Raw genomic sequence first — 23,496 nt, forward strand, 5'->3', positions numbered from 1 at the left:
ACATACGGAACTCTGTCAGAGAAGTAGTTGGTTAACCAGGCGAGGCAGCCATTTGAGAAACCGAGGCTGTTGAGTCTGCCGATAAGAATGTGCTGATTGACAGAGTCGAAAGCCTTGGCCAGGTTGATGAACACGGCTGCACAGTATTGTCTCTTATCGATGGCGGTTATGATATCGTTTAGGACCTTGAGCGTGACTGAGGTGCACCCATGACCAGCTCGGAAACCAGATTGCATAGCGGAGAAGGTATGGTGGGATTCAAAATGGTCGGTGGGGAGGAGGCTTGGGCAAGTTGCTGTGGGGGAGTGCAGGACTGTTGACCGGGGTAGAGGTAGCCAGGTGGAAAGCATGGCCAGCTGTAGAAAAATGCTTATTGAAATTCTCAATTATCGCAGATTTATCGGTGGTGACAGTGTTTCCTAGCCTCAGTGCAGTGGGCAGATGGGAGGAGGTGCTCTTATTCTCCATGAACTTTATAGTGTCCCAGAACTTTTTGGAGTTTGTGCTACAGGATGCAAATTTCTGTTTGAAAAAGCTAGCCTTTACTTTCCTAATTGCCTGTGTATATTGGTTCCTAACTTCCTGAAAAGTTGCATATCGCGGGGGCTATTCGAAGCTAATGCAGTACGCCACATGATGTTTTTGTGCTGGTCAAGGGCAGTCAGGTCTGGAGTGAACCAGGGGCTATATCTGTTCCTGGTTCTCCATTTTTTGAATAGGGCATGCTTATTTAAGATGGTGAGGAAAGCACTTTTAAAGAATAACCAGGCATCCTCTACTGACGGAATGAGGTCAATGTCCTTCCAGGATACCCGGGGCAGGTCGATTAGAAAGGCCTGCTCGCTGAAGTGTTTTAGGGAGCGTTTGACAGTGATAAGCGGTGGTCGTTTGACCGCAGGCGATGAGGCAGTGATCGCTGAGATCCTGGTTGAAGACTGCAGAGTTATATTTGGAGGGAAGTTTGGTTAGGATGATATCTATGAGGGTGCCCGTGTTTACGGATTTGGGGTTGTACCTGGTAGGTTTATTGATCATTTGAGTGAGATTGAGGGAATCAAGCTTAGATTGTAGGACGGCCGGGGTGTTAAGCATGTCCCAGTTTAGGTCACAAATGTTGTAGTTAGGGATGGAAATGTCAGGGTTTTTGGTGGTCTTCCTAAGCCAGGATTCAGACACGACTAGGACATCCGGGTTGGCAGAGTGTGTTAAGGTAGTGAATAAAACAAACTTAGGGGGGAGGCTTCTAATGTTAATATGCATGAAACCAAGGCTATTACGGTTACAGAAGTCAACAAATGAGAGCACCTAGGAAATGGGAGTGGAGCTAGGCACTGCAAGGCCTGGATTAACCTCCACACCACCAGAGGAACAGAGCAGGAGTAGGATAAGGGTACGGCTAAAGGCTATAAGAACTGGTCGTCTAGTACGTTCGGAACAGAGTAAAAGGAGCAGGTTTCTGGGGACGGTAGAATAGATTCAAGGCATAATGTACAGACAAAGATATGGTAGGATGTGAATACAGTGGAGGTAAACTTATGCACTGAGTGACGATGAGAGAGATAATGTCACTAGAAAAATAATTTAAACCAGGTGAGGTCACAGCATGTGTGGGAGGTGGAACTAAAGGGTTAACTAAGGCGTATTGAGCAGGGCTAGAGGCTCTACAGTGAAATAAGGCAATAATTACTAACCAAGACAGCAATGGACAAGGCATATTGACTTTAGGGAGAGGCATGCGTAGCCGAGTGATCATAGGGGTCCAGTGAGTTGCTCGGGCCGGAGACAGGGCGATTCAGACAGCTAGCGGGCCACGGCTAGCAAGCTCGTAGAAGGGCCTTAGAGGGACGTCGTGACGGCAGAAAGTCTGTTGTAGCCCCCTCGTGCTGTTACATTTGCAGACCAGTCGTTGTGGATCAGCATGGTGCCGTGTGGTGAAAGGGTCCAATCCAATTGGCAGAATAGGTATAGTGGCCAAAGAATTTGTCCGATGGGCCTCTTAAGCTAACAGTCCGATATGCTCTAGACAGCTAGCGGGCCACGGCTAGCAGATGGGCATTCAGGGGACGTCGCGACGGAGGAGCCAGTTGATAAACCCCCTCGGGAGAATTATGTCGGTAGTCCTGTTGTGATGGGTCGGTGGGGGTCCAGGCCGATTGGCAAAATAGTTATTGTAGCCCAAGGAGTGGCCGATGAACCTCTTCGGCTAGCCGGGAGATGGGCCTAGCAAGGCTAGCTCCAGGCTAATTGGTTCTTGCTTCGGGACAGAGACGTTAGCCAGGAGTGGCCACTCGGATAGCAGCTAGCTAGCTATAACAGCCGCCATTCTTCTAGGAAGGCTTTCCACTAGATGTTGGAACATTGCTGCGGGGACTTGCTTCCATTCAGCCACAAGAGCATTAGTGAGGTCGAGCACTGATGCTGGGCGATTAGGCCTGGCTCGCAGTCGTCATTCCAATTCATTCCAAAGGTGTCCGATATGGTTGAGGTCAGGGCTCTGTGCAGGCTAGTCAAGTTCTTCCTCACCGATCTCGACAAACCATTTCTGTATGGACCTCGCTTTGTCTGCACGGGGAAACCCATTTCATGAAGCTCCCAACAAACAGTTATTGTGTTGACATTGCTTCCAGAGGCAGTTTGGAACTCGGTAGTGAGTGTTTCAACCGAGGACAGATGATTTTTACGAGCTACGCGATTTAGGTGGTCCCATTCTGTGAGCTTATGTGGCATACCACTTCACTGCTGAGCCGTTGTTGCTCCTAGACATTTCCACTTCACATTAACAGCACTTACGGTTGGCCGGGGCAGCTCTAGCAGGGAAGAAATTTGACGAACTGATAGTCTGTTGGAAATGTGGCATCCTATGACGGTGCCACGCTGAAAGTCACTGAGCTCTTCAGTAAGGTCATTCTAATGCCAATGTTTGTCTTTGGAGATTGCATGGCTGTGTACTCGATTTTATACACCTGTCAGCAACGGGTGTGGCTGAAAAGGCCGAATCCACTCATTTGAAGGGGTGTCCACATACTTTTGTATGTATACACTTTATTTGGATAGTCCACAAAGTCCATCTGAAGATGCTCTATTGGTGGTCATACTATCAACAAACTATCTGTTGATAAGCAACTGCTTGCTAAGGTTACGGTTAGGGCAAGGGTAAAGATTAGGATAAGGGTTAAGGTTAGGGTTAATAGATAGTTAGTGCTGGGGAAGCTACTCTGAACATATAGTTTACCAAGCTACCAATTACTTCACTCTGGAAGTTAAGTTGCACTAAAGTAACCCTCAAGAAAAATATAGTTCACTTAACTAAAGTTATTTTGAAAATACGAACTATGTCATGATAAATGATCATATCTAAATCTGAAACGTCATAGACTACAAATTGCAAGAACAGATCACTCTGTTAACAGAATGTGTAATTTAGCATATTAAACATAAAACATGTTCCAGGTGAGAATTAGAAAGGGGTGATGCTGAAAAAGAAAGGAAATTCGGTCCAGCTTTATTTGAAATGCATCTTATGAAAGCTTCATAAAGCATTCATATAGGCTTTAGAAACACCACATACATGGGTCACAAATGATCTATACCCGTATTTCATGCTCTATTTGCAGTGTTCAGTTTATATTTGCAGTGTGTAGTTTAAGTTGTAAACTACACCGCTACATGGCATAACATGATTTGAATTTAATTCGACTACCACCAAGCTGATGAAAAATGGAGTTCAATTACTAGTTGAACTACATATAGTTTAATACTCCCCAACACTGGTTAGTTGAAATGTTACTGATAGTCTGAAGAGCATCTACAGGTGGACTATTCAAATAAAGTGTTACCACATTATCACCTGTAACCCAACTGATGCAGCATAGTGGGTATAAATGAATAGTCTGAAGCATGCCCATCTGTATTTGTGCTTACCATTAGCTAGATCAGTGCTTCCCAAACGTTTTCAGTCATGCCACCCTTCCATCATGGGGGAACATCCTATGTTCGGTTATGCATTTTTTTTTTTATTAGATCATATTTTTCATTAAGAATAATGTTGTTTTAATTCTATATGGACCATGCATTGATTTGGTCATGTGTTATCTTATGGGTCTATGATTTGAATTAGAATATAGCAATTATGCTCTCTGGCCTCAATTACTTAAAGTGCATGTGGTCCCACCCCTCCCAGGTGTGCCCAGGTGCATATTTGTTAGCCCATATAGTCAGGATGTAAGGCTTACTGGTTATGTCAAATGTTAGGAAGACCGTACAATTTTGTACCACCAAAGCTTTACTTTGACCAAAACTATTCACATACATTCTATTTTGATATTTTTCATTTACCACGTTGATTGGCTCCAGCCGATGGAAGCTTGGTGCATGGATGGATGGTGACGAAAATAATTACATTGTGAGTATCATGTTAAGGTTTTAAATGTTTTATTGGCAGAGGATTTGCATGTGGCTGTGCATTATATGATGCCTTTTGGTATTCTGGATCAAAAAGACACACCACTGTTTTGGCGTTCATTCCAAATCTACTTGCATTGCTTGGTAACATATTAGCATGGTATAAGACAACATACTTACTAAAATGTAAGTAAAATAAAGTTCTCCTAAATTCAGATGTGAATAAAATTGTCTTATCACATCAACATACTCTTTCAGAATGTACCTATTTTCAATATAGAATGACATTTTGTGGGTTTATCTATAAGGCCTGGGTTTGAGTGCGACAAGACTTTGACAATTTCTGTAGCATAATAATAATAATTTTTATTATAAAAATCATTATTATTGTTACAGGTGAGACACACCCAGGAATTGTCAATCAAAAAAATGTATTTCTTAAAACCCCTTTTTGCATCAGCAGTGTTTTACAGATACCCAGTCTAAAACCTAAGACCAATCGATGCATATGCAGAGGCACAGCATCTAGGAAACACTCCCTAGAAATCCTAAACCTAGGATTAAACCAAGAGAGGAACCAGACTGTTCTGGGTGCAGAGGAACCAGGCTCTGAGGGGAGGCTAGTCCTCTTCTAGCTGTGCTGGGTGCAGAGGAACCAGGCTCTGAGGGGTGGCTAGTCCTCTTCTAGCTGTGCTGGGTGCAGAGGAACCAGGCTCTGAGGGGAGGCTAGTCCTCTTCTAGCTGTGCTGGGTGCAGAAGAACCAGGCTCTGAGGGGAGGCTAGTCCTCTTCTAGCTGTGCTGGGTGCAGAAGAACCAGGCTCTGAGGGGAGGCTAGTCCTCTTCTAGCTGTTCTGGGTGCAGAGGAACCAGGCTCTGAGGGGAGGCTAGCCCTCTTCTAGTTGTGCTGGGTGCAGAGGAACCAGGCTCTGAGGGGTGGCTAGTCCTCTTCTAGCTGTGCTGGGTGCAGAGGAACCAGGCTCTGAGGGGAGGCTAGTCCTCTTCTAGCTGTTCTGGGTGCAGAGGAACCAGGCTCTGAGGGGTGGCTAGTCCTCTTCTAGCTGTTCTGGGTGCAGAGGAACCAGGCTCTGAGGGGTGACTAGTCCTCTTCTAGCTGTGCTGGGTGCAGAGGAACCAGGCTCTGAGGGGTGGCTAGTCCTCTTCTAGCTGTGCTGGGTGCAGAGGAACCAGGCTCTGAGGGGTGGCTAGTCCTCTTCTAGCTGTTCTGGGTGCAGAGGAACCAGGCTCTGAGGGGGGGCTAGTCCTCTTCTAGCTGTGCTGGGTGCAGAGTTAATAGTACATGTGACCACTGAGGCCTTATCGATATTCAAGATGTTCCAACGCTCATAGATAATAACCAGGGTTGCTATGAGCAACAGTTCAACACCTCAGGAGTCAATGTAATTTGTCTTCTTCATAGCCTGGCATAGAGAGAAAAATATCATTTAAAATGTGACTCACGTCTGATATTATTTTGAATTGTTAGATGACTCCTTGTTAAGTTCGTCAATCAAGGACTAAGGTACTCGGGGAACCTGCAATACTAGATTATCTATGACATCAATTTATCACAGATGCCTAACACACTATGTAACACAATAATTACACAAAAGTTCTTTGTCATTGTCTTTCACAACTGTTGCAATACAAAAAATGTAAACATTGTTAAATATTTTAAACATTGGTATACATTGAAAGATAGTAGAAAAGGAGAGTAATATCACACTATTTACAGTGTTCATTCACCTTGACTTATACCACATTGTTGTGTTACAGCTTGAATTCAAAATGGATTAAATCATTTTTTCCCCTCACCCATCTACACACAATACCCCATAATGACCAAGTGAAAACAAGTTTAGAAATGTCTGCAAATTTATTCAAAATGAAATACCTGTAGAAACACCCCTTTGTTGTTGATCTTTGCTAAACAAACATTCAGGTATTTACATAGTTTTGACTTAAATCTAACAGCCACTCAGAAAAATATAAAACGTGGGGTGGGGCACAGCACACTACTTCCTCTTGTACACTAAGGACCCGGAGAAGCGGACAAAAGAGAAGAACGTGTCTGTTTAAAAGCCAGACATTGTTTTGTAGTTCGTTACGTGTCATTTTTTAAAAGTAGCTCTTCCCTTAGTCATGAGCAGCCTGCCCATCTCAGACTGACAAGCCGCAGCAACCTATCCTCATTTATGTTTATAAAACACATTTTAAGGCCATAATTGTGGGGGGAAAAGCACTCATGTTTATGCAACCTAACAAACACCCCAAGAATACTTCCAGAACCATCTTTATTTCAATTGAGAAAATCTAAAGAAATTGGCCCACCCCATTTCTTTATTGATAGAAATTGCAAAGCAGTAAGCCAATTTTCTCCTTTATTTCAATATGGAAGGTATTCGTATACCATATTTGTGTGTAACAATAATAGCAGTTCGTTCAATTGAGGGAGGTGAGGAGGCATGGGGTGATCATGCTTATTGCTAAATAACACCAGCATGATATGGACCAATATGTTGTTTGGCTCATTTTTGGATGGGGAAAATTATATTTTAATGGTGTCACCATTTTATTTTCATTAGTTTGGGAGTAGAAATCACCAGGGCTGCGTTCAGTACGAAAAAACTTCATGAAAACGCTGAAGAAATTTGGTTTGGCCCCTAATACCCTCACAATCTTCTACAGATGCACCATTGAGAGCATCCTGTCCGACTGCATCACCGCCTGGTACGGCAATTGCACCTTTCGCAACCGCAAGGCTCTCCAGAGGGTGATGAGGTTAGCCCAACGCATCACCAGGGGCACATTGCCTAGCCTCCAGGACATCTACAGCACCCGGTGTCACAGGAAGGCCAAGAAGATCATCAAGGAACCGAGCCATGGCCTGTTCAACCCACTACCATCTAGAAGGCGAAGACAGTACAGGTGCATCAAAGCTGGGAACGAGAGACTGAAAAACAGCTTCTATCTCCAGACCATCAGACTGTTACCCAGTCACCACTAGCCGGCCTCCGCCCAGTACCCTGCCCTGAACTTAGTCACTGTTATTAGCTGGCTACCACCCGGTACTCAACCCTACACCTTAGACTACTGCCCTATGTACATAGTCTTTGAACACTGGTCACTTTAATAATGTTTACATACTGTTTTACCCACTTCATATGTATATGCTGTATTCTAGTCAAGGCTCATCCTATGTAACTACTATTGGAGAGGGAAGGGGTTGGTAACTTTGTGCTTTCGTTTTTTGCTCTTAATCGTCGTCAGGCTCTCGCTTTCTCTTCTCTCCTTGGACAGCCTTGACTTCTGGGAGAAATGGGAAAGGCTTATTATGCTATGATACTGTACTTAGTAAAGTATCCAAACGTGAAACATGAGCTTGTGACAAAAAGTATGAGAATGACATACCATCTTCATCGTTGTCCTTATCATCAATGCCAAGGTCTTCCTCCTCGAGAGAAGTGACAGAGCAGATCAGCATCCACAGAGCTCTCAAACCATATTGATATTTTTAAACTATTGGTCACAAACAAACCAAAAAAGGTTTTACCTCCTTATCTCCGCTGACCTCACCCTCCTCTCCTACTACTCCCTCTTCATCACCGTCCTCCTCCTTTCCATCCTCATTCCCTTCTAAATATATCACATCCATTGTCAGTCACACAGATACATGCTGACAAACCTTACAAATATACAATAGAGTTCCCTTGAATGACAAAACACCCACGATATACTTATATATATTGTAATATATAATATGCCATTTAGCAGATGCTTTTAACCGAAGCGACTTAGTCATGCAAGCATACATTTTATGTATGGGTGGTCCTGGGAATTAAACCCACCATCCTAACTTTGCAAGCGCAATGATCTACCGACTGAGCACCCCCATTCCACTCACATCTGCACTTCCTCGTATTCCCTCAACAAGAAAACTAAATGGCTGCCCACCCTCATCGTCCACATCGTCCACCTCTCCGTCCGAGTCGGATGCCTCTCGGTCCTCCACGTCGTACCCGTCCAGGTAGGTGAGCTGAGGGAGCAGCTTGAACACACTCTCCCTGTAGTCATTCAGGTTGGTCACCTCACAGTTGAACAGGTCCAGAGACTTCAGGCTGTCCAGCTTTTTCTGTGGGACCAAATGGGTTAGGGGATTTAGGGGGTGAACAACACTGCCTGAATAAATCTCTCATTAGATTTTATAGCAGAGTGCCACATCAAATCAAATTAGTCACAGACATATTTAGCAGATGTTATTGCGGGTGTAGCGAAATGCTTGTGTTCCTAGCTCCAACAGTACACTAATATCTAACAATACACAAAAGTAAAAGAATGGAATTAAGAAATATAAATATTAGGACGAGCAATGTCGGAGTGGCATTGACTAAAATACAGTAGAATAGAATACAGTATATACACACACAAACGAGTAAAGCAGTATGTCAACATTATTAAAGTGACTAGTGTGCCATTATTAAAAAGTGGCCAGTGATTTCATGTCTATGTATATTGGGCAGCAGCCTCTAAGGTGCAGGGTTGAGTAACCGGGTAGTAGCCGGCTAGTGATTTAACAGTCCGATGGCCTTGAGATAGAAGCTGTTCTTCAGTCTCTCGGTCCCAGCTTTGATGCACCTGTACTGACCTCGCATTCTGGATGATAGAGGGGTGAACAGGCTGTGGCTCGGGTGGTTGATGTCCTTGATGATCTTTTTGGCCTTCCTGTGACATCGGGTGCTGTACGTGTCATGGAGGCCAGGCAGTGTGCCCCCGGTGATGCATTGGGCAAACCGCACCACCCTCTGAAGAGCCCTGTGGTTGCAGTCAGTGCAGTTGCCGTACCAGGCGGTGATACAGCCCGACAGGATGCTCTCAGTTGTGCATCTGTAAAAGTTTGTGGGGGTCTTAGGGGCCAAGCCGAATTTCTTCAGCCTCCTGAGGTTGAAAAGGCGCTGTTGCGCCTTCTTCACCACACTGTCTGTGTGGGTGGACCATTTCAGATTGTCAGTGATGTGTACGCCGAGGAACTTGAAGCTTTCCACCTTCTCCACTGCGGTCCCGTGGATGTGGATAGGGGCATACTCCCTCTGCTGTTTCCTGAAGTCCACGATTAGCTCCTTCGTTTTGTTGAGGAAGAGGTTATTTTCCTGGCACCACTCCGCCAGGGCCCTCACCTCCTCCCTGTAGGCGGTCTCGTCATTGTTGGTAATCAGGCCGACTACTGTTGTGTCGTCTGCAAACTTGATGATTGAGTTGGAGGCGTGCGTGGGCATGCAGTCAGCTATAGTCAATGAACAGCATTCAGATGTAGGTATTCCTCTTGTCCAGATGGGATAGAGCAGTACGATGGTGATTGCATTGTCTGTGGATCTATGGGGGCGGTAAGCAAATTGAAGTGGGTCTAGGGCAGGCCTGGGCAATTATTTTCCATGGAGGGCGACAGAATATATTTTTGCATATTACAGGATTATACATCATGTGTATGACTGTGTTCACAGATATATCTGGACGTAATTTACAGTAATATGGTACTTATTTTACTTTAACATGCACAGAAATAAACCACATCCATGTTCTCCTTTTGGTAGGTATTTTCATTATTAAACATGCAATTAACTATACGGAGGGAAAAGTACACTGTGCATTCAGCACCACGGACAGAACTCTGGTTAACGTGTATGCACAAAAACAAGTTAGAGCTCAACATTACATTTAAACTACTCAGTGTGAATAGTGAAGTCTGGTGTAGTTTCTGACGTCGCTATGTGCAGGATTGCTGAAAGGTGGGAGTCGGTAAGAGATGATCTGGGCCTTGACTTGTTATATTTTGTCACAGAAAATGTCTGTTCACATACATAGGTTGACCCAAACAGTACAAACATCTTCTGAGCATGACTCCTAATCTTTGGAAAGTTTTGTTCGAGACACGCATAGAACGTCGTCAGTGACATTGGAGAATTATTCAAAACAATCACTGCATCAGACTGAAGATGGATAAGCTCAAGTTGCAGGTCAGTGGGAGCGTTATCCACATTGAAGGTGAAAGGAGAGGAAACCAACAGCATGTCATTTTCCAACACTTAAATCCTCAAAACGAGGAGAAAACTCACAGCTCAAAGCACGCAGCAGCAATGTATACTTCTCCCGCTGGTCATCTGATAGGGAAAAGACTAGTAGTGTTGGAAGGTGGGTGAGATTGTTGGCTTCTACTTGGCTGGTCAGGAGGAGTAATTTTCTCTTGAAGGTTTTGACCAGGCTGTGTAAAAAAGCCCTTACCTTGTAGTTTGGAATTCAGTTCATTCATGAGGGCCATGAAGTCCACGGTAAAGGAAAAATCAGCCAACCATTCTTGATCCTGCAGTTACGGGAAATCCACATATTTTCCTTTCATTTGCAAAAACTCAATCTCCGACTTCAGGTCCCACACCGTTTTAAGCACCTTCCCCAAACTCAGCCATCTCACGTTTGTGTGGTAGGGGAGCTCTGCATGACCCTTCCAACAGTGAGACAAACTGCCTGTGGTTTAAAGATTTCGCTCTTTAAAGTTCACCACTTTAGTGACTGTATCCACAACATAGCTCATTTTCAGAACACATTTACAGAGCACCTCCTGATGAATAATGCAATGCACGAAACTAATTTTCTGATCTGGGTTCAGCTCAGCTATTTGATCTTGTATCCTTTTCAAAAGGCCAACGTTTTCTCCTGTCAAGTTTGGGCACCCATCAGTGGTCACAGTCCCAGCTTTGCCACACACTTATTAACCTCCTCCAACAAATCTTTCCCTGTGGTTGTGCACTTCATTGACTGCACTGAAGCAAGCTCCTCTGTAGTCTGGGGTTATGCCTCGTAAGAATATCAACAACTGCGCCGTGTCACGTGCATCACTGCTCTCATCCAGGGCCAAGGAGAAATCTTTTACCCTGTCTTTCAACTGTTCCATATTCTCAACACGCCGTGTCACTGTTCGTCTTGACAGGGAAACATTTTCAAACAACTCTTTCTTGTCGAGGCAAAGTATTGCTGCAGAGTCAATCAAACATTGTTGAATGAATTCGCCCTCAGCGAATGGCTTGCTATGTTTAGCCATTTTGTGGGACAGTACATAAGTAGCTCTCGCAATTCCGTCATTTGCTGAATGCAGTTTTGTGAAAAGTCCTTGCTGCTTCTGCAACTGAGAAAGCAACTCTTTCGATGCACTTGCCCGCTGCTCAGAAGACATATTCCTATATTTCTCTGCATGCTTCGTCTAGAAGTGTCAGAACAAGTTGTAGTCTTTCAAGACAGCGATCCTCTTTGCACACAGCTTTCCCTAATACCTCAATAAAGAAATATTTCGATGTCCACTCTTGCTGGAACACCCTACATTCATTGTCTACATTCCTTTTCTTTGAAAAACAAATTTTTGCGCAATTTCTAGCTAGCTACTATTTGTAACTGTGATGTGTGTGTCAGCCTGTCAGTCACTGTCTGTCCTCGTGCAGTTGTTATTTATACAGGCCCTCAAAAATAAATGTCCCACAAGCGGTGGGAGTTAAATCATTACACAAAGGAGAGTATTCATTGGGCTTTTAATTTGAAAAACAAATACGTTTTTCAAAACTTTACTATCGCAAATTCTTTGTGATCTTAACATGATTCCGCGGGACGTATTGAGTCAGGTCGCGGGCCGCATACGGCCCCCGGGCCGGCCTTTGTCCAGGCCTGGTCTAGGGTGTCAGGTAGAAGTGATATGATCCTTACCCAGCCTCTCAAAGCACTTCATGATGACAGAAGTGAGTGCTATGGGTCGATGGTAACTGAACTAAATGACTTTCGCTTACTTGGGTACAGGAACAATGGTGGACATCTTGAAGCAAGTGGGGACAGCAGACTGGGATAGGGAGAGATTGAATATGTCCATAAACACTCCAGCCAGCTGCTATGCGCATGCTCTGAGGATGCAGCTAGGGATGCCGTTTGGGCCGGCAGCCTTGCGAGGTTTAACACGCTTAAATGTCTTACTCACGTCGGCCACGGAGAAGGAGAGCTTACAGTCCTTGGGAGTGGGCCACGTCGGTGGCACTGTGTTATCCTCAACGCGGGCGAAGGTGGTGTTTAGCTTGTCGGGGAGCAAGACGTCAGTGTCCCGAAGTGGGTGGTTTTCCTTTTGTAATCAGTGATTGTCTGTAGACCCTGCCACATACGGCTCATGTCTGAGCCATTGAATTGCGACTCCACTTTGTCGCTGTACTGATGTTGCGCCTGTTTGATTGCCTTACGGGGTGAATAACTACACTGTTTGTATTTGACCATATTCCCAATCAACTTGCCTTGGTTAAATTCAGTGGTTTGCACGAATGCTGCCATTTATCCACGGTTTCTGGTTAGGGTAGGTTTTAATAGTCACTGCGGGAACAACATCCCCAATACACTTAATGATGAACTCAGTCACCGTGTCTGTGTATACGTCAAATGTTATTCTCAGAGGCTACCCGGAACATGTCCATGTGATCAAAACAATCTTGAAGCATGGATTCTGATTGGTCAAGCCAGCGTTGAATAGACCTTAAAACAGATCCTTCCTAGAGGCAGAAACTCAAACAGGAAGTAAGGAGCAAAATGGAGTCGTGATCGGATTTGCCAAAGGGAGGCATCTCGAAAGGGCGAGTTGCAGTGGTCTAGTGTTTTTCCTAAGCGAGTACTACAGTCAATGTGTTGATAGAACTTTGGTACCGATTTGCTCAAATTTGCTTTGTTAAAATCCCCAGCTACAATAAATGCTGCCTCGGGATGTGGTTTCCAGTTTATGGTATCGGCTTGAGGGGGAATATACACGGCTGTGACTATAACCGAAGAGAATTCTCTTGGGAGATAATACAGTCGGAATTTGATTGTGAGGTATTCTAGATCGGGTGAACAAGAGGACTTGAGTGTCTGTATGTTATCAAACACACCATGAGTAGTTAATCATGAAACATACACCATCGACTTTCTTCTTCCCGGAGAGTTCTTTATTCCTGTCTGTACAATGAACTGAGAACCCAGCTGGCAGTATGGACGGGGACAGTATATCCCAAGAGAGCCATGATTCCGTGAAACAGAGTATGTTACAGTCCCTGATGTTTCTCTGGAAGGAGATCCTCACCCTGAGCTCGTCTACTTTATTGTCCAGAGACTGAACATTAGCGAGTAATATACTCAGAAGCGGTGAATGGTGTGCACGCCTCATGAGTCGGACTAGAAGTCCACTCCGAATACCTCTTCTCCGCCGGCGGTGTCTTGGAGCAGCCTCTGGGATAAATTAAATTGCCCCTGGGGGGTGCGAACAAAGGATCAAATTTGGGAAAGTCGTATTCCTGGTCGTAATGCTGGTGAGTGACCACTGCTCTGATATCCAAATGTTATTTCAGGCTGCATGTAATAACACAAAACTTTCTGGGCTAATAACAAAATACTGCAAAGTTGCTTAGGAGCTTGAAGCAGAGCTGCCGTGTCTGTCGGCACTAACTTTACTAACATAGGGAAACAAACATCACACTGACAACTAGGTCTATGGTCAAAACTCTATATAGGGAATAGTGTCATTTGAGACATAGCCTGAGACAATGAGATGATGTCGCACTGTATTGTGCTCTACCGGGAGTTTGGTGTACCTACCAAAGGTTCCAATGTGCTGATGTCTTTCAGTTTGTTCCCGCTTAGATTTAGATGTGTGAGGTTGGGGAGTTTCTCTGCTAGCACGTCAAGGCCACCAGAGATTCTGTTGTCGCTGAGTTCCAACTGCAACATAATGTGAAGATATATCAGTCACTTCTGTCCAAAAACACCAAAGTAAGTAACAGTCTTTCAGAAAATAATGACTACGTCCCAAATGGAACCCCATTCCTTACATAGAGCACTACTTTAGACCAGGGCCCTCAAGAGGTAGTGCATTATACAAGTGCCATTAGAAACATAGTCAACAGCTTTTTCGACACGCCCCAACAACACAAATGTGTACATTTTTTTTACTGTAAATGTAAGTGTGAGCTTGAGTAAAAAAAAAAAATCTAAACGCAAAACTTTACCTTCTTGAGTTTCTCAAGTTTGGGAAGGTTGGAGACTGAGACTAAACCAACGTTTATCAAACTGAGGAATTCCAGATTGATGAATTCTGCTGCGAGGCCTTCGATTTTTCCTTCATTTGAGCTACAGTTGTCCAGGACAAGTTCCCGTACCTATAAGGATAAAAATATAAATATATATATATATATATATATATATATATATATATATGTAATTCAAAAGACAGAATATGTATTTTAATGTTTGCGTACATTGTTTACAGCTGCACTACAAACACTCAAAATTGAGAATGCACACATTCAAATGTAATTTTATGCATATATAATAATTTGGTGGGTGCTTATATTTGTTCAATTTTACACATATATTAGTGTGCATTGCAGTTTTTTTCCCAACTACTTACACACAAAATCTTTTCATGTCACACGATTTTTGAAACCTCTCACTCAAAGTGCAAAACTACACACCAAATGTCCAAAACCATAAGCTATTTCTCAGCCTTTGACTCAGTTGTCAATTGCATAAAACACTTTTTTCAAAACACTACGCAGAATTCTCTACCTAAAACACAAAAATCTAACAGGAAGTGACTTGCATTCCTTTTCCAAACACAACCAATCAAAATGCTACACTTATTCACCAGGTCACACACACACAGTCCTCACATGTGCAAACACTAATTGCTTAACTGATCACTAGCCAATCACTGCTTTACTGTAGTATAGGCCTATGAATAGGTCAAAGGTCAGATTACCTGTTTTATACAATGGACAGAGAGCAAGAGGAGTAGGAGGGAGAGGCAGGGGACAACAACGAGGCCAAATTCAAAAGACGAAGAGTTGGAAGAGGAGGAGGAGTAGGAGGAAGAGGAAGAAGAGGACGAGGGCAAAGAAGAGAAGGAAGGAGAGTCATCTCTGATGAGATTAGGGAAACACTTGTTGATCATGTGATCAACCACGGTTTGACCATGAGAGGCTGGACTGAGAGTCCAGCCCAACTTGAGTCGATTTACAGTGGCGTCCATAATTCGAACCTTCAGAAATGAGAACAGGTATGAAACTATCTAATGACTATTTTAGCATTACAGTAATGTACTGTAAAATACGTATGACTGCATAGTATTGCATAAACATTTGTAACTATAAGCCATCCATTTACTGCACTGCATTGAATGAATGAGGTTGGTTATCATGCTGTACTACATTTTTTTGTACATTGTTTACAGTTCCTATGCTGAACACATGCTGTGTTTGAATTCTGTACAGAGTGGAAAGGCAAAGATATCATGGAGGACGAGGACGAGACTGCAATTATAAATATGGTTTTGGCCAACAATGCAATTAGGATTCGAGAGATAAGAGCATATCTTGAATAATGACACCATATTTAACATCAATTGCTGTAAGCCTGTCGACCATACAACGCATCCTCCAACGGCACCGAGTGACGATGAAACAACTTTACAAGGTGCCATTTGAGAGAAACTCTGACAGAGTCAAGAATATGCGACATGACATTGTAGAGGTATGTATGCAACACTACTTCCAGTACTTCAGACATACCATATCTACTCATCTGTATATCATTTTGTCTGTTACAGAGAGTATTGGAGCTGGATGCCCATGTAATTCGCCATGAATTTATTTATGTGGATGAGGTTGGCTTCAACCTCACCAAAACCAGGCGCCGCAGAAGAAATGTAATAGGACAGAGGGCAATTACCAATGTCCCTGGAGAGCGTGGGGGTAATATAACTATGTGTGCTGCCATCACTCAAAACGGGGTCCTCCATCACAATGCCACACTGGGTCCGTACAACACCGGCCATATGCTCACTTTTCTGGATGCAATTTACACAATGCTTGTCCCTGATCCAGATCAGGAGCCTGCTAGATTTGTGGTTTTATGGGACAATGTTAGTTTTCACCAGGCTGTTCTGGTCCAAAACTGGTTTGCCACCCATCCACAATGTAGTTTTGTACCTACCCCCATATTCACCTTTTCTAAATCCCATAGAGGAATTCTTCTCAGCCTGGCGCTGGAAAGTGATCGCCAACCCTATGCCCGCATGCCGCTTCTCCAGGCAATGGAGGACGCATGTGGGGACATAGTGGTTGCCTCTGTCCAAGGTTGGATACGCCATGCTAGGAGATACGTATTCTCTTGCCAAACATCGAGGGAAGTATCTTGTGATGTGGACGAAGTATTGTGGCCAGACCCCTTCCAGAGAAGAGATGAAGCGTAGCTTAGCACTGGTGACTGCCCCCCCCCTACCAATTCCTGGACTGCCCCCCCCAGGACCCCACACACACACTTGTGTTCTTTACTGTATTCTAAAGAATATACTTTTGGTTTACATACATTTATGGTTTTGTTGTATGCTACTGTATACAACAGTAATGTTTGGCCTAATAAATATTTTCTGTTTCTACATTGCATTGGCGTTTACAGTGTACTTGTTACCCCTCTCAGCAGATTACTTTCACTGTAGAACATAGTATTGAAATGTAGACATAAGCCTATGAAAGACCAAAGAGCTTTAGAACAACAGTGTTTACATGGTATATCCAAAAATGTACTATTATGAAAGCAGTGTTTGCCATTTGATGCAAACGCTTCATTCTGACATGTGTTTATGGCATTTTGAATGCAGTGTTACATTTTGAAGGAGATGTGAGGCATTTTGCGTGTGCAGTTTTGGGAATTGTGTGTAGAGTTTTGAAAAAAGGAGACAGTTTTCAAAACGTGTGTTAGCAGTTAGAAAAAAACTGTAATACACGTATGAATTGGAAATTAGTTTTTTTGCATATCCCACTCGCCCCGAGACATCCTTGGAGGGTCGGGTCACGGCCTAGGTGTGCCATTATCAATGGCGACCGTGGAACAATTGGGGTTAAGTGCCTTGCTCAAGGGCACATCCACAGATTTTTCCCTTTGTCGGCTCGAGGACTCAAACTAGCGGCCTTTGGGTTACTGGACCAATGCTCTAACAGCTAGGCTACCTGCCACACTATATGCAAAAGGGTTGTGGGAAACATGTTCAGAATGATCACATATTGGCAACTATAACTTGCTGCATCAAAGCTTTTTTTTTGTTTTGAATCTGTAAGAAATCTTGAATCTGAACTTCATGATGAAAAAAAAAAAAAAGGTCAATACACAAAATCTGGACTTCAATAATGTGTGGTTATTGTTCCACTGATGGTTTTTCTGACTTTTGTATGAATACTAGAAACTCTCAGTTCGTAGCTACAAAATGTTACATCACGTCTAATATTCAGGGTCAGTCGTTGCTCAATCAAAAGCTTGATAAAAAGGTTGAAGAAAGTTAACATTGAACGTCAAACGATCATGATTTGCACACCGACAAAGTCAAACGTTGAGAAGGCTATAAAGGTATTTGGTTGCATGATGTTTTATGTCGAGGCACCGCGGTTGTTTCTTTAAACCAGCTGCCACGAGGAAGAACCGCACAATACAGTTCTACCTTCACTTGCCCGCTGTTCAGTCACTAATGACAAATTGATTGCTAACAAAAAGGACACATGCAATGCTTTTTGTTAGCAATCAATTTAAGGGCTTTATTGGCATGGGAAACATGTTAACATTGCCAAAGCAAGCGAAATAGATAATAAACAAAAGTGATATTAACAGTATAAAATGATCAGTAAAAATTACACTCACAAAAGTTCCAATGGAATAGAGACATTTCAAACGTCATATTATGGCAATATACAGTGTTGTAGCGATGTGCAAATAGTTAAAGTACAAAAGGGAAAATAAACAAATATGGGTTGTATTTACAATGGTGTTTGTTCTTCACTGGTTGCCCTTTTCTTGTGGCAACAGGTCATAAATTGTGTAACTTTGATGGCACACTGTGGTATTTCACCCAATAGATATGGGATTTTTTATTTTTTTTATTTCACCTTTTTTTAACCAGGTAGGCCAGTTGAGATCAAGTTCTCATTTAAAACTGCAACCTGGCCAAGATAAAGCAAAGCAGTGCGACAAAAACAACAGAGTTACACATGGGATAAACAAACGTACAGCCAATAACACAATAGAAAATCTGTATACAGTGAGTGCAAATGAAATAAGGAGGTAAGGCAATAAATAGGCCATAGTGGCAAAATAATTACAATTTAGCAAATTAACACTGGAGTGATAGATGTGCAGATGAGGATGTGCAAGTGGAAATACTGGTGTGCAAAAGAGCAGAAAAAAACCAAAAACAAATATGGGGATGAGGTAGTTAGTTGGATGAGCTATTTACAGCTACAGCAATCTGTAAGCTGCTCTGACAGCCGATACTTGAAGTTAGTGAGGGAGATAAGTCTCCAACTTCAGTGATTTTTTAACAAAAAATTCGTTCCAGTCATTGGCAGCAGAGAACTGGAAGGAAAGGCGGCCAAAGTAGGAGTTGGCTTTGGGGATGACCAGTGAAATATACCTGCTGGAGTGCGTGCTACGGGTGGGTGCAGCTATGGTGACCATTGAGCTGAGTTAAGGCGGGGCTTTATCTAGCATAGACTTATAGATGACCTGGAGCCAGTGGGTTTGGCGACGAATATGTAGCGAGGACCAGCCAACGAGAGCATACAGGTCGCAGTGGTGGGTAGTATATGGGACTTTGGTGACAAAACGGATGGCACTGTGATAGACTACATCCAATTTGCTGAGTAGAGTGTTGGAGGCTATTTTGTAAATGACATCGCTGAAGTCAAGGATCGGCAGGATAGTCGGTTTTACGAGGGTATGTGAGTGAAGGATGCTTTGTTGCGAAATAGGAAGCCGATTCCAGATTTAATTTTGGATTGGTGATGCTTACTATGAGTCTGGAAGGAGAGTTTACCATCTAGCCAGACACCTAGGTATTTATAATTGTCCACATATTCTAAGTCAGAACCGTCCAGAGTATTGATGCTAGGCGGGCGGGCGTGGGCAGTGATGGGTTGAAGAGCATGCATTCAGTTTTACTAGCGTTGGAGGCCATGGAGGGAGTGTTGTATGGCATCGAAGCTTGTTTGGAGGTTTATTAATTGGATTGGTTTTCTAATTATTTGTGTATCTGTGTAATCTGAGGGAAATATGTGTCTCTAATATGGTGATACATTTGGCAAGAGGGTAGGAAGTGCACCTCAGTTTCCATCTCATTTTGTGGGCAGTGTGCACATCGCCCATCTTCTCTTGAGAGCCAGGTCTGCGCCTACCCTACAGCAACGTGAAGGATTGCGAAAATAAACGGAAAACATTTTTTTGTATCTTCAATTCAAATGTATTGGGGGGAAATGGATTGCCTATCAGTCGAGCGAATAACCGATAGGACCGTTTGTTGTTTACAATACGCTGATATAATGTATCAATGTCTAAACATCACTGTTACCATGGTTACTCCATGCCATCAGTCAAATAAGTCGCTGTAAAAAAGACGCAATAGGCTCTACATGACAGAATGTTGAATCAAATTATACTTAAACGTACTTTACCGGTTGTGGAGATAACATTTCCAAAAGAAAGTATTATCAGCCCGACTTTTTGGGGCGCCGGTAGGTATATATTGGTCTGTCGGTTGTAATTCCGGTGAGCATTTTCAATGTGCTGCATTTCACGTGATGCACAATATGTAAACAATGGCCGAATATAACCGAACGTTGTCAACCGAAGCACGTTTCCTAGCAATCTGCTGGACGTGTTTGCAATTCGGTCTGTGGTACGGTTAGGCTCGGCCATATTGTGCAAGCGTTTGTCAGGTGCGAATTTCGTCATATTGAAAATAAAAACCGGAAATACAAATCAGCATACTTAGGTCAATTCGCCTTTACACTCCTAAACAACTGACTTAAAAAAAAAAACTTTAGCAAAGGGTAAAGTCTATAAAACTTAGTACACTCCGTTTGTAACAGATTTGAGTTTTGGGAACAGAACCCTGTATTGAGATCAAATGTTTCATGAGAAAATTTGCAGAATGTAGGCTAAAAATCGGTCTTGTTCCATTTTCTCCCACCGCCGGCCACTGGGCTTCCTCTCATTGCCATATTTGGAGAATGTAGTGAGTGGAAACGCCAGGCTGACGCTTCACATTTATACATCCGGTGAAATATCTGTTTCTTTGTTCTATCTGTGGCTTCCCGGTTGATATTTAAGCAATAAGTGCCTGGATACAGCCCTCAGCCTTGGTATATTGGCCATATACCACAAACCTCCGAGATGCCTTATTGCTATTATAAACTGGTGACCAACGTAATTAGAGCAGTAAAAATAATATGCTGTTTTACATTGTGTTATTTGTACTGGTCTAAGTCCTAAAATGGAAAAGCAGAATCGATGCACTCTCAGATAGTAATAATAGTTCATATAGTGCTCTTCAATGTCCCAGGCTTGTGACACTGATGAATAAATCATTGTATATGTTTACTTAAATTCAGATGTTTTATGTTATGTATAAAAGGCATATGTATGCATTGGTTTAAATAAATCAAAATAGCAAACAATGTAATTGTTTGAGTTTCCGGTGTTTGACGTGATTGATGGGTGACTAGGTGCATTTTTGTCAAATAAATATGCTTATTCATTCATGATTATGGATACATTCTGCAATGACTTAATATGGCTTTGAATCTGCAACAGAACATGTCAACAACTTAGTTCTGAATTGCTTTAATACAGCAGTGCATTCTGACACCATCCATGAATTGAATATCACCTTGTTCATATAGTTGGCAGAAATTATAAGGGATTAAATAAAGGATCTCCACCAGCTGAATGATATGTTGCTAATATCATGTAGGTAGGTAGCTAGCTAGCTGTATAGCTTCTGAATACTAGCCTAGCATTCAGGCACATAAATATGACTGCCACTAGGATAGTATACTGTACAAGACATGACCAAGTGCATAAATAAGACAAATATTAGAATATGAAACAGTACATTTAAAAAGTTAAATATATATTTAGTTTTGGATCAAGGTAGCTAGTTGACAGCCAGTGGTATAAGTACAAATACTTTAAAGTACTACTTAAAACATTTTTTTTGGGGGGGGTATCTGTACTTTACTACTTATATTTTGGAAAACTTTTACTCCACTACATTCCTAAAGAAAAAGTACGTTTTATTCCAATAAATTTTCCCTGACAGGCAAATGCTCAGGCAGGACAACAATTCACACACCTATCAAATATAACACCTCATCCTTACTGCCTATGATATGGCAGACTCACTAAACACAAATAGTGCGTTTGTAAAGGATGTCAATGTTGGCGTGCCCCTGTCTCTCCGTAAAAAGGAAAAAAAAAAGAAAATCGTGTCTTCTGGTTTGTTTAACATAAGGAATTTGATGCATAGTATTTACTTTTACTTAGCCAATTATGCCTATTGAGTACTTTTCCCCCACCACTGTGTACACAAGCATGTCGCTACACCCGTAATGACATCTGCTAAACATGTGTATGTGACCAATACAATTGGATTTGATTTAAAACCAGATACTTTTACTCAAGCAGTATTTTACTGGGTGACTTTCACTTGACTCGTTTTTTATTAAGGTAACTTTACTTTTACTCAAGTATGATTTAAGCACTCGTTACACCACTGCTGACATCAAACGTGTCTCCTGGAGATTACAGCCAGAGGATGCGGTAAAGAGGTCAATCAATCCAACCAAAACAAACAATGGAATTGCCATGGAAACGCGTGAGTGAAAGGAAGGTGAAGGAAGATCCCGAATCTCATCGCCCCCCAGCAAAATTAGCCTATATTTAGGATATTATTTATGTGTATTTCACACTATACTGTATGTTGAGGTAAAACTTGGAGTATAATGCTTGTATGGATGTCAACCCCAACACATGCATTACAGTTAAAAACGACGGACAATCACCGATTTCTGTATACCAACTACGCTACCCAGTTTATAAGAAAGGAAGTTAGAATTTGGCAGTCACTTCTAGACCTGAAAAGGGGCAACTTCTAAATGTTATGCAGCGAAAACAACCAACTATATTAAAGTCGGACTTAACCACATTGTGGGCCAGTTACAATAAATAAATCATGACGGATTTGACGACTATCCACTTAGTTAGATCAGATTTGTTGAATGTCTGCCAATCTGGTCAATGACAATAGAACAGTCTGCATTCCATTGCCTCCTTACCGTATCTACACAGGCGATGTTTTTCCACTCCTCATTTGCCCGACGTGGTCGTCTGCTGCAATAGCCCATCCGTGACAAGGATCGACGAGTTGTGCGTTCCGAGATGCTGTTCTGCGCACCACTGTTGTACTGCGCCGTTATTTGTCTGTTTGTGGCCCGCCTGTTAGTTTGCACGATTCTTTCCATTCTCATTCTACCTCTCTCATCAACTAGCTGTTTTCGCCCACAGGACTGCCTTTGACTGGATGTTTTTTGTTTGTCGCACCATTCTCGGTAAACCCTAGAAACTGTCGTGCGTGAAAAGCCCAGGAGGGCGGCCGTTTCTGAGATACTTGATCCGGCGCGCCTGGCACCTACGATCATACCACGCTCAAAGTCCCTTAGGTCACTTGTTTTACCCATTCTAACGTTCAAGCGAATAGTTACGCCTGCCTGTTTGTCTGCTTTAAATAGCAGGCCACGTGACTCACTGTCTGTAGGAGCGATCCATTTTCAGGAATGGGGCGGTGTACCCAGTGTTTGACATGGGCTGGAGCTGTCTACTTCTTCTTCGATGGGGTTTAAGGTTTAACGGCGGTTGGCATCCAAAGTTAATGATGCATTACCGCCACCAGCTGGACGGAGTATTAAATAAGAAACTCTAAAAACGTTCCGGTGTTGCAGCGAAAAGCCCCCCCTGCCAGAATTCTCCACCCCTCTTCGCGCGAACCCGCACGCACTCAATTCTTCATTGCTGCGACTTGCTTGAACGCGCACGCATGCAATTCTTCTTGCTCCGACTTGCTTGCTGGTTGAGATTTCTGATCACGTTCGGCTCCGTTTCATAGAATTCTTTTATGCCGGTTTGATAGCGGGGGAGCCACTAGTAATGTCTGCAGTTTTCGGTTTGGCTATTTG

At 42.9% G+C, this 23,496-nt stretch overlaps 1 protein-coding gene across 6 annotated transcripts; it reads right to left on the reverse strand.

Annotated features, from left to right (window-relative positions):
* Positions 1 to 4,414: 4,414 nt before the first annotated feature.
* LOC106610272 (acidic leucine-rich nuclear phosphoprotein 32 family member B-like) lies at positions 4,415 to 23,093 on the reverse strand. Of its 6 annotated transcripts, none has more exons than XM_014209528.2 (7): positions 22,600 to 23,093; positions 14,449 to 14,598; positions 14,039 to 14,161; positions 8,354 to 8,531; positions 7,953 to 8,035; positions 7,811 to 7,850; positions 4,415 to 7,705 (listed from the first exon to the last, which is right to left on the reverse strand). In XM_014209528.2, the coding sequence occupies exons 1-7, from the start codon at positions 22,999 to 23,001 to the stop codon at positions 7,656 to 7,658; spliced, it is 1,026 nt and encodes a 341-aa protein (XP_014065003.2). In that variant the 5' UTR covers positions 23,002 to 23,093; the 3' UTR covers positions 4,415 to 7,655. The 6 variants fall into 6 exon arrangements, with proteins under 6 accessions (XP_014065003.2, XP_014065002.2, XP_014065001.2 ...); XM_014209527.2 differs by having other exon boundaries at positions 4,415 to 7,708; XM_014209526.2 differs by having other exon boundaries at positions 7,811 to 7,853.
* Positions 23,094 to 23,496: the final 403 nt, after the last annotated feature.

The sequence above is a fragment of the Salmo salar genome, chromosome ssa08, assembly GCF_905237065.1.
Source record: "Salmo salar chromosome ssa08, Ssal_v3.1, whole genome shotgun sequence".
Taxonomy (NCBI): Eukaryota; Metazoa; Chordata; class Actinopteri; order Salmoniformes; family Salmonidae; genus Salmo; species Salmo salar.

What these genes read in the sequence shown, in the direction of transcription:
- LOC106610272 (XM_014209525.2), bottom strand. Translation starts at nt 23,001, where the DNA reads ATGGGTAAAACAAGTGACCTAAGGGACTTTGAGCGTGGTATGATCGTA. An exon ending in AGGTCAGCGGAGATAAGGAG is followed by an intron (nt 7,854 to 7,952) that starts GTAAAACCTTTT and finishes ACTTCTCTCGAG; the next exon opens with GAGGAAGACCTTGGCATTGA. An exon ending in TAAGGACAACGATGAAGATG is followed by an intron (nt 7,709 to 7,810) that starts GTATGTCATTCT and finishes CATTTCTCCCAG; the next exon opens with AAGTCAAGGCTGTCCAAGGA.